We start from the raw sequence: 12,227 nt of genomic DNA, 5'->3' as shown, positions 1-12,227 counted from the left end.
AAATCAAAAAATACTTGGAAATAAATAACAATGAAAACACGATGAGCCAAAACCTATGGGATGCAGCAAAAGCAGTTCTAAGAGGGAAGTTTATAGCAACACAATCCTACCTGAAGAAACAAGAAACATCTCAAATACACAATCTAACCTTACACCAAAAGCAATTAGAGAAAGAAGGAACAAAAAAACCCCAAAGTTAGCAGAAGGAAAGAAATCATAAAGATCAGAAGAGTAATAAATGCAAAAGAAATGAAGGAAAGACAGGAAAGATCAATAAAACTAAAAGCTGGTTCTTTGAGCAGATAAACAAAATTGATAAACCATTAGTCAGACTCATCAAGAAAAAAAGGGAGAAGACTCAAATCAATAGAATTAGAAATGAAAAAGGAGAAGTAACAACTGACACTGCAGAAATACAAAGGATCATGAGAGATTACTACAAGTAACTCTATGCCAATAAAAAGGACAACCTGGAAGAAATGGACAAATTCTTAGAAATGCACAACCTGCAGAGAATGAACCAGGAAGAAATAGAAAATATGAACAGACCAATCATAAGCACTGAAATTGAAATTGTGATTAAAAATCTTCCAAAAAACAAAAGCCCAGGACCAGATGGCTTCACAGGTGAATTCTATCAAACATTTAGAGAAGAGCTAACACCTATCCTTCTCAAACTCTTCCAAAATATAGCAGAGGGAGGAACACTCCCAAACTCATTCTACGAGGCCACCATCACCCTCATACCAAAACCAGACAAAGATGTCACAAAGAAAGAAAACTACAGGCCAATATCACTGATAAACATAGATGCAAAAATCCTCAACGAAATACTAGCAAACAGAATCCAACAGCACATTAAAAGGATCATACACCATGATCAAGTGGGGTTTATCCCAGGAATACAAGCATTCTTCAACATACGCAAATCAATCAATGTGACACACCATATTAACAAATTGAAGGAGAAAAAACATATGATCATCTGAATATATGAAGAAAAAGCTTTTGACAAAATTCAACACCCATTTATGACAAAAACCCTCCAGAAAGTAGGCATAGAAGAAACTTACCTCAATATAATAAAGGCCATATATGACAAACCCACAGCTAACATCGTCCTCAATGGTGAAAAACTGAAACCATTTCCACTACGATCAGGACAAGACAAGGTTGCCCACTCTCACCACTATTATTCAACATAGTTTTGGAAGTTTTAGCCACAGCAATCAGAGAAGAAAAAGAAATAAAAGGAATCCGAATCGGAAAAGAAGAAGTAAAGCTGTCACTGTTTGCAGATGACATGATACTTTACTATACTATAGATAATCCTAAAGATGCTACCAGAAAACTACTAGAGCTAAACAATGAACTCGGTAAAGTAGCAGGATACAAAATTAATGCACATAAATCTCTAGCACTCCACCAAACCAGCCTTACAACAAATGCTAAAGGAGCTTCTCTAGGAAGGAAACACAAGAGAAAGAAAAGACCTACAATAACAAACCCAAAACAATTAAGAAAATGGTAATAGAAACATACATATTGATAATTACCTTAAATGTAAATGGATTAAATGCTCCAACCAAAAGACACAGACTGGCAGAATGGATACAAAAACAAGACCCATATATATGCTGTCTACAAGAGACCAACTTCAGACCTAGGGACACATACAGGCTGAAAGTGAGGGGATGGAAAAAGATATTCCATGCAAATGGAAATCAAAAGAAAGCTGGAGTAGCAATTCTCATATCAGACAAAATAGACTTTAAAACAAAGACTATTACAAGAGACAAAGAAGGACGCTACATAATGATCAAGGGATCGATCAAAGAAGAAGATATAACAGTTGTAAATATTTATGCACCCAACATAGGAGCACCTCAATACATAAGGCAAACACTAACAGCCATAAAAGGGGAAATCGACAGTAACACAATCATAGTAGGAGAATTTAACATCCCACTTTCACCAATGGACAGATCATCCAAAATGAAAATAAATAAGGAAACACAAGCTTTAAGTGATACATTAAACAAGATGGACTTAATTGATATTTATAGGACATTCCATCCAAAAACAAGAGAATACACATTCTTCTCAAGTGCTCATGGAACATTCTCCAGGATAGATCATATCTTGGGTCACATATCAAGCCATGGTAAATTTAAGAAAATTGAAATTGTATCAAGTATCTTTCCTGACCACAATGCTATAAAACTAGATATAAATTACAGGAAAAAATCTGTAAAAAATACAAAAAAATGGAAGCTAAACAATACACTACTTAATAAGCAAGAGAACACTGAAGAAATCAAAGAAGAAATCAAAAAATACCTAAAAACAAATGACAATGAAAACACGACGACCCAAAACCTATGGGATGCAGCAAAACAGTTCTAAGAGGGAAGTTTATAGCAATATAATCCTACCTTAAGAAATGAGAAACATCTCAGATACACAACCTAAGCTTACACCTAAAGCAGCTAGAGAAAGAAGGACAAGAAAACCCTAAAGTTAGCAGAAGTAAAGAAATCATAAAGATCAGATCAGAAATGAATGAAAAACAATGAAGGAAACAATAGCAAAGATCAATAAAACTAAAAGCTGGTTCTTTGAGAAGATAAACAAAATTGCTAAGCCATTAGCCAGACTCATCAAGAAAAAAAGGGAGAAGACTCAAATCAATAGAATTAGAAATGAAAAAGGAGAAATTAAAACTGATACTGCAGAAATACAAAGGATCACGACAGACTACTACAAGCAACTATATGCTAATAAAATGGACAACCTGGAAGAAATGGACAAATTCTTAGAAATGCACAACCTTCCAAGACTGAACCAGGAAGAAATAGAAAATATGAACAGACCAGTCACAAGCACTGAAATTGAAACTGTGATTAAAAATCTTCCAACAAACAAAAGCCCAGGACCAGATGGCTTCACAGGCTAATTCTATCAAACATTTAGAGAAGAGCTAACACCTATGGTTCTCAAACTCTTCCAAAATATAGCAGAGAGAGGAAGACTCCCAAACTCATTCTACGAGGCCACCATCACCCTGATACCAAAACCAGACAAAGATGTCACAAAGAAAGAAAACTACAGGCCAATATCACTGATGAACATAGACGCAAAAATCCTCAACAAAATAGTAGCAAACAGAATCCAACAACACATTAAAAGGATCATACACCATGATCAAGTGGGGTTTATCCCAAGAATGCAAGGATTCTTCAATATACGCAAATCAATCAATGTGACACACCATATTAACAAATTGAAGGAGAAAAACCATATGATCATCTCAATAGATGCAGAGAAAGCTTTCGACAAAATTCAACACCCATTTATGATAAAAACCCTGCAGAAAGTAGGCATAGAGGGAACTTTCCTCAACATAATAAAGGCTATATATGACAAACCCACAGCACACATCATTCTTAATGGTGAAAAACTGAAAGCATCTCCTCTAAGATCAGGAACGAGACAAGGATGTCCACTCTCACCACTATTATTCAACATAGGTTTCGAAGCCCTAGCCTTGGCAATCAGAGAAGAAAAAGAAATAAAAGGAATACAAATTGGAAAAGAAGAAGTAAAACTGTCACTGTTTGCAGATGACATGATACTATACATAGAGAATCCTAAAGATGCTACCAGAAAACTACTAGAGCTAATCAATGAATTTGGTAAAGTAGCAGGATACAAAATTAATGCACAGAAATCTCTTGTATTCCTATACACTAATGATAAATATTCTGAACGAGAAATGAAGGAAACACTCCCATTTACCAGCGCAACAAAAAGAATAAAATACCTAGGAATAAACCTACCTAAGGAGACAAAAGACCTGTATGCAGAAAACTATAAGACACTGATGAAAAAAATTAAAGGTGATACAAACAGATGGAGAGATATACCATGTTCTTCGATTGGAAGACTCAACATTGTGAAAATGACTATACTACCCAAAGCAATCTACAGATTCAATGCAATCCCTATCAAATTACCAATGGCATTTTTTAAGGAGCTAGAACAAATCATCTTAAAATTTGTATGGAGACACAAAAGACCCCGAATAGCCAAAGCAGTCTTGAGGGAAAAAAACGGAGCTGGAGGAATCAGACTCCCTGACTTCAGACTATACTACAAAGCTACAGTAATCAAGACAATATGGTACTGGCACAAAAACAGAAACCAAGATCAATGGAACAAGATAGAGAGCCCAGAGATAAACCCACACACCTATGGTCCACTAATCTATGACAAAGGAGGCAAAGATATACAATGGAGAAAAGACAGTCTCTTCAATAAGTGGTGCTGGGAAAACTGGACAGCTACATGTAAAAGAATGAAATTACAATACTCCCTAACACCATACACAAAAATAAACTCAAAATGGATTCGAGACCTAAATGTAAGACTGAACACTACAAAACTCTTAGAGGAAAACATAGGAAGAACACTCTTGGACATAAATCACAGCAAGATCTTTTTTGATCCACCTCCTAGAGTAATGGAAATAAAAACAAAAATAAACAAATGGGACCTAATGAAACTTCAAAGCTTTTGCACAACAAAGGAAACCATAAACAAGACGAAAAGACAACCCTCAGAATGGGAGAAAATATTTGCAAATGAATCAACGGACAAAGGATTAATCTCCAAAATATATAAACAACTCATTCAGCTCAATGTTAAAGAAACAAACACCCTAATCCAAAAATGGGCAGAAGACCTAAACAGACATTTCTCCAAAGACATACAGATGGCCACGAAGCACATGAAAAGATGCTCAACATCACTAATTATTAGAGAAATGCAAATCAAAACTACAATGAGGTATCACCTCACACCAGTTAGAATGGGCATCATCAGAAAATCTACAAACAACAAATGCTGGAGAGGGTGTGGAGAAAAGGGAACCCTCTTGCACTGTTGGTGGGAATGTAAATTGATACAGCCACTATGGAGAATAGTATGGAGGTTCCTTAAAAAACTAAAAATAGAAATTACCATATGACCCAGCAATCCCACTACTGGGCATATACCCAGAGAAAACCGTAATTCTAAAAGACACATGCACCCGAATGTTCATTGCAGCACTATTTACAATAGCCAGGTCATGGAAGCGACCTAAATGCCCATCAACAGACGAATGGATAAAGAAGTTGTGGTACATATATACAATGGAATATCACTCAGCCATAAAAAGGAACGAAATTGAGTCATCTGTTGAGACGTGGATGGATCTAGAGACTGTCATACAGAGTGAAGTCAGTCAGAAAGAGAAAAACAAATATCGTATATTAACACATGTATGTGGAACCTAGAAAAATGGTACAGATGAGCCGGTTTGCAGGGCAGAAGTTGAGACACAGATGTAGAGAACAGACATATGGACACCAACGGGGGAAAACTGCGGTGGGGTGGGGATGGTGGTGTGCTGAATTGGGCGATTGGGATTGACATGTATACACTGATGTGTAGAAAATTGATGACTAATAAGAACCTGCAGTATAAACAAACAAACAAACAAAACAACTAATACTAAACTTTCATTGGGTTATTTGTATGGAAATATGTTAATATAAATGTTTCAGACATTACATGAAATTTCTAAAAATCTTATATGTTCTGGTATAATGTTATAAGTCATAATCCTAGTTATTACTTTAAAATGTATATCTCAGAAATAATGAATTTTCTTGTCAACTGCATTATTATGAACTTTCATCAAATCTTTAACCGTGGTCATTTTTAAGTCTTTTGTCATTTACAGACAGTTCTGGGTGTACTCTGATGCTTTTGCAAATATGTTCCTATAAAAGGGTTTCATCTTCAAGAAATTCATGGAAAAGACTCTGACAAGTACAGGTTTCTGGTAACTGACTGTACTGCTGAACTGAATGAATAAGCATTTTCAGAACTCTAATGAAAAACTGATGAACTCATAAAAGTGCTAATAACAAAAGATCAAGATGAAAAAAAAAATTAATTACATGGGACTGAGTGAACTGATGAGGATGAGTATAATTTTTGTGACTTTCTGTTTGAATTAAAAAAAAAAAAATCCCACAAGGTCTCAGAGGCAAAGAATATACAAATCAATTTTCACTGCAAAGTAAAGGAGCTGTTACAGTGGAGGATTACTGGACTGAATGTCAATATTATGACATAGTATGAGTGTGTTTCATGTTTGGTAATTGCAATCATTGTTGCTTTTGTTGTGGTCATCCATGTACAATGCTTGGTGTCAGTCTATTTATCTCTTGTAAAAATAAAATACAGAGTGTGTGTGTGTGGAAAAAAAAAAAAAAAAAAGAAATCTCTTGCATTCCTATACACTAATGATGAAAAATCTGAAAGTGAAATTAAGAAAACGCTCCCATTTACCATTGCAACAAAAAAATAAAATACTTAGGAATAAACCTACCTAAGGAGACAAAAGACCTGTATGCAGAAAATTATAAGACACTGATGAAAGAAATTTAAGATGATACAAATAGATGGAGAGATATACCGTGTTCTTGGATGGGAAGAATCAACATTGTGAAAATGACTCTACTACCCAAAGCAATCTACAGATTCAATGCAATCCCTATCAAACTACCACTGGCATTTTTCACAGAACTAGAACAAAAAATTTCACAATTTGTATGGAAACATAAAAGACCCCGAATAGCCAAAGCAATCTTGAGAAAGAAAAACGGAGTTGGAGGAATCAGGCTCCCTGGCTTCAGACTATACTACAAAGCTACAGTAATCAAGACAGTATGGTACTGGCACAAAAACAGAAATATAGATCAATGGAACAGGATAGGAAGCCCAGAGATAAACCCGTGCACATATGGTCACCTTATCTTTGATAAAGGAGGCAAGCATATACAGTGGAGAAAAGACAGCCTCTTCAATAAGTGGTGCTGGGAAAACTGGACAGGTACATGTAAAAGTATGAAATTGAAACACTCCCTAACACCACACACAGAAATAAACTCAAAATGGATTAAAGAGCTAAATGTAAGGCCAGACACTATCAAACTCTTAGAGGAAAACATAGGCAGAACACCCTATGACATAAATCACAGCAAGATCCTTTCTGACCCACCTCCTAGAGAAATGGAAATAACAACAAAAATAAACAAATGGGACCTAATGAAACTTAAAAGGTTTGGCACAGTAAAGGTAACCATAAACAAGTGAAAAGACAACCCTCAGAGCAGAAAAAAATATTTGGAAATGAAGCAACTGACAAAGGATTAACCTCTAAAATTTACAAGCAGCTCATGCACCTCAATATCACAAAAAGAAACAACGCAATCCAAAAATGGGCGGAAGACCTAAGTAGACATTTCTCCAAAGAAGATACACAGAGTGCCAAGAAACACATGGAAGAATGCTCAACATCGTCAATCATTAGAGAAATGCAAATCAAAACTACAGTGAGGTATCATCTCACACTGGTCAGAATGGGCATCATCAAAAAATCTACAAACAATAAATGCTGGAGAGGGTGTGGAGAAAAGGGAACCCTCTTGCACTGTTGGTGAGAATGTAAATTGATACAGCCACTATGGAGAACAGTATGGAGGTTCCTTAAAAAGCTAAAAATAGAACTACCATATGACCCAGCAACCCCACTACTGGGCATATACCCTGAGAAAACCATAATTCAAAAAGAGTCATGTACCACAATGTTCCTTGCAGCTCTATTTACAATAGCCAGGACATGGAAGCAACCTAAGTGTCCATTAACAGATGAATGGATAAAGAAGATGTGGCAAATATATACAATGGAATGTTAGTCAGACATAAAAAGAAACGAAATGGAGGTATTTGTAGTGAGGTGGATGGAGTTAAGAGTCTGTCATACAGAGGGAAGTAAGTCAGGAAGAGAAATACAAATACCGTATGCTAATACATATATATGGAATCTAAGAAAAAAAAAAAAAAGGTCATGAAGAACCTAGGGTAAGACGGGAATAAAAAGACGCAGACCTACTAGAGAATGGAGTTGAGGACACGGGGAGGGGGAAGGGTAAGCTGGGACAAAGTGAGAGTGGCATCGACATGTATACACTACCAAATGTGAAATAGATAGCTAGTGGAAAGCAGCCGCATAGCACAGGGAGATCAGCTCGGTGCTTTGTTACCACCTAGAGGGGTGGGACAGGGAGGGTAGGAGGGAGGGAGACGCAAGAGGGAAGAGATATGGGGACATATGTATATGTATAACTGATTCACTTTGTTACAAAGCAGAAACTAACACACTATTGTAAAGCAATTATACTCCAATAAAGATGTTAAAAAAAAAGAAACTAAAAAAAAAAAAAGTGAAAAGTACAGATATATTAAAAATTATTCAGTTAAAGTATTAAACTCAAAAGTAAAATAATTATGCACAGTAAGATTATTTTAAGTAAGATAAAATAATAGTAAAGCTACTTTATTTTGTGAAAAATAAGAAAAAAGAAAATATTTATAAAGAACTAATTTTACTAACCTGACTAATTTTTCTTTGCTCTTGTATAGCTCTTTGAATTGCCTGAGATACTTTCTCTTGATCTTTTGCGTGCTCAGTCTTCCATAACTCCCTTTCTTCTGCATGGGCTTTTTCCAAATTTTTTCTTTCTTCTTCTATAGCTTTTAAAACTGCATCCTTCATCGCTTCTTTCTCAAGCTTCAAAACAAATAATGACCAAAACAAAAATATTTGAATGAGTGACCACAACAGTTCCTTGAATAAGACAGACTTGAGTTAACCTTAAAAACTCAAAATTTTGATCCTATAGGGTTTATTTCTGACATTGTTTTTTTTTTACTCATATGTAATAACTGCTGTAAAATAAAATTAATTATTTGTTTTTACACAAATAACCAACTCATTTCCATGGCATTCCTAAACTTCAAAGAAACCAAGTCTTAGCTTAAAGTAGCAGTTTTCAAGCTATTTTGTCTTAGGATCTCTTTACACTCTTAAAAATTACAGAGGACTTCTAAGAGCTTTTGTTTATGTGGGTTATACATATTAAGATTTACCGTATTAGATAGTCAAACCAAGAGAAAATAAAAATACTTATTTATTAATTCATTTATAATTAATAACAGTAAGTGCATTATATATTAATAAATACTGTATTTTATGAAAAATAACTACATTTTCCAAAATTAAAAAGTGAGAAGAATGTTTGTAAACCTCCTTACTATCTGACTTAATAGAAGAGAGCCTAGATTCTTATACCTGCCTTCTGTATTAAATCTGTAATGATATTTTTAGTTGAAGTATATAAGGAAAACCCAGCCTCACAAAGATATGTAGAAGAAAAGGGAGAATTATTTAGCAGCCAGCTGAGATCACTGTAGATATTCTTTCTGATTCCACACCAAAACTTAACAAGGGGTAGTTCTTAAAGGTAAGTTGCAATAAGAAAAATAATATCATGTCAATGAATTTTTGGACTCTGTTACATTACAATCTTTTCTTGCATTTTGAATAAATCCTTTACGTATTCTTTAAACATTTTTTATTTGGCAAACATTGATTCAATGAGGTACGCATCTCCTCCAGATGTTGACACATTTCGCTATATTATAACCAAAAAAGCCACATTTTTGTTAATACCACCATCAATCTCATCAGAAGAGTCTTTATTAAAAAGTAGAAATAAATTTTCTAAAATTCTAATTTTTTTCTAAAGCTCGAATTTTATCATTGGCAACAAGAACTGTCAGTTTTTGTCCTTAAGGTGCTGGGCTCACTCTGCTTATTTTGGACAAAATGTCTGCCAAATACTAAAGTCTGTATAACCCTACTAATTCAGTAAAATGGCGTTCCATGAAAACAGAGCCTATTTCAGTTGCAACTCAAACAGCTGCACAAGAATTTTCCTCAAGAAAACCATCGTACGTAGTAAAGTCCATGGACCTCCCCCTCCTGAGAGACTTAACCACTTTTTTTCTTGCTTCCAGTTCACAACCAAATTTGACAAAAGTCATTAAAGCTGACAGTCACCATTTTTTGAACTCCTGTTTTATTGCACAGTTCTTCTCCTAAATTACTCTCTTACTATGTTCACCAGTGCCTTCCATGTTGTTTAAACCAAATGATATTTTTTGTTTTTTGTTTTAGTCCTTACTTTCATGACCTCAAAGCAACATTCTATATAGTTGATTATTTCTGATTTTGTGAAGCCCTCTCTTTTCTTGGTTTTCATGAGAGCCTGCTGCTTATATTTCTCCTATGCATTTTGCTGAGTCTTTTCAATTCTTTGTAACGTCTTCCTTCCTCTGGATTTTAAATTTTGGAGTTCCTTCAGGGCTAAGAACTTGGACCACTTGTTACTCTACTTGTTACTCCACTTGTTACTCCTTTGAGGTAATTATACATGAAAATAATTTCCATGGCTACTATTACCATCTCTCTGCTGGAAAACAAAAAACAAACAAAAAATCATACTAACCCATATTAATATCTTCAGGAGATTCCTATCTACCGAGCTGTAAATGTCACATAGATTTAGCTGCCTACTTGACTTTATCATCTAGATATATCACAGGCAGCTCAAACTCTATACCAAGGAAATAGTTTTACTTTCTATGTTGTTGCTGAATGAATATTCTGGCAGTTCACAAATTGACCACCTCATCCACACCAAATATGTTGATTCTATCTCCTAACTACTTCTAGAATTTGCCTATTTCATTCCTTTCCAAGCTACTACTACTATTCTATTTCTGCCACTCACTATCTCTTATGCAAACTTCAGATGCACTCTGTTAATTCTTTCCCTGCCTTTGGCCTTTCTTGCTCCAATTTCCCAAAAATTAATGTCAGTTACCATTATGACCCACCTATACTCAGAAATTTCGATGTGTCTCTACTTACCTATGGAATAAAATTCAAACTCACTATTCAGAATGTTAGCCATCCTTCAAGGCTCAGTTCAAAAGAAATTTATTGTTAAAAACTCCTATGGGGGGCCTTTCCTGGTGGTCCAGTGGCTAGGGCTCTGTGCTCCCAAAGCAGGGGGCCTGGGTTCGATTCCTGGTAGGGGAACTAGATCCTACATGCCACAACTAACTAAGACCCAGCGCAACCAAATAAATAAAACAAACAAACAAACAAAAAAAAACTCCTATGAATGACATGGAAATACTATCTATATACTCATAATTATTTAATGCATTCCTTCTCACCTTATTAGTACATATACAATGTTTTTTTACCTGATTGTAAATTCTTTAAGAAAAAGACAAAGTCATAGTCATTCTTGAACTTCCACCTCAGCACAGTGACCTGTACCTATGAGACTTTCAACGTTTGTTTACTAAATTTAAATCTAAATCCCAAACTCGACACTCAGTGCTATATTTGTGTTAAAAAATTAATAAACAGAAACCTCAATTAAATAGTGTCAGGAGACCATAAGGCCAAGCCCTCACCTTATAAGTGCTGCGACAATGGCAGAGTCCAACAGGGAGAAGACAGACTCCTCTACTTCCCCAGCAAGAACTCAGCCAATGAAATGCCCTGGACGCTGTTTACCACAGCCCTCCCAACTTCCTTTTCCCCTGGATAAAGCATTCTCCCTTGCTGTATGGGGACTTGCACGTGGCTCACCATGGTTGCAGACCCCAAACTGCAATTCTCTGCTGTTCCTGAATAAACTCATTATTGCTGGAGAAATATCTGGCAGTCTATTTATTTTAGGTCAACACTTTGGTGACCCAGATGGGGACCAGAGAAGACCTCCGAAGGCTCTGGGGCTATTGAACAGATGTGGTACCCACAACTGAGCCCACTGTCGCTCACTGCTTTCTTGCTGACCTTGGAGTTTGAAGGTACATCTTTCTCCTAGATCCAAGCTCATGCCCTCTTTGTGTTTGAAGCTCTCCAGGTTTTATTCAGAATCTATTTTAAGGTTTCGTCTTTCTGGCTAAGGCCTTGTTCTGCATACATTTGGAACTCTGGTCTGATTTTGAGATAAGACTGTTTCAACCGAAGCTGGCTGGAAATGCCTTCAGCCCATTCCTTTGGGAATAGGGACTTCTTCACTGAAAAGTGTATTGGTTTTTCAGCCTTTGGCCTATTCCTTTGGAAGGGGCTATTCTCTGGAAATTGGCTGTAAAAGCCTTTGGCCTGGCTCTTCTAGCACCAAGCTGTCTCCTTAGAACTGGCTGGTATTAGTTTGCAAGCTTTTTGAGCTGTAAGTTTATTTAAG

The 12,227-nt window shown here is 35.8% G+C and overlaps 1 protein-coding gene across 8 annotated transcripts in view; it reads right to left on the bottom strand.

The window, feature by feature from the left end:
- Positions 1 to 12,227, bottom strand: part of CCDC91 (coiled-coil domain containing 91) — a 367,017-nt gene that overhangs the window by 94,893 nt on the left and 259,897 nt on the right. For all 8 annotated transcript variants that reach the window (XM_068561504.1, XM_068561503.1, XM_068561506.1 and 5 more), the window contains one exon: positions 8,510 to 8,686. In XM_068561504.1, the coding sequence (XP_068417605.1) occupies positions 8,510 to 8,686 (177 nt within the window). The remainder of the gene's footprint in view (positions 1 to 8,509; positions 8,687 to 12,227) is intronic.

This window comes from Eschrichtius robustus, chromosome 13, assembly GCF_028021215.1.
Source record: "Eschrichtius robustus isolate mEscRob2 chromosome 13, mEscRob2.pri, whole genome shotgun sequence".
In the NCBI taxonomy this organism is placed as follows: Eukaryota; Metazoa; Chordata; class Mammalia; order Artiodactyla; family Eschrichtiidae; genus Eschrichtius; species Eschrichtius robustus.
This window is presented reverse-complemented; position numbering and strand designations above follow the sequence as displayed.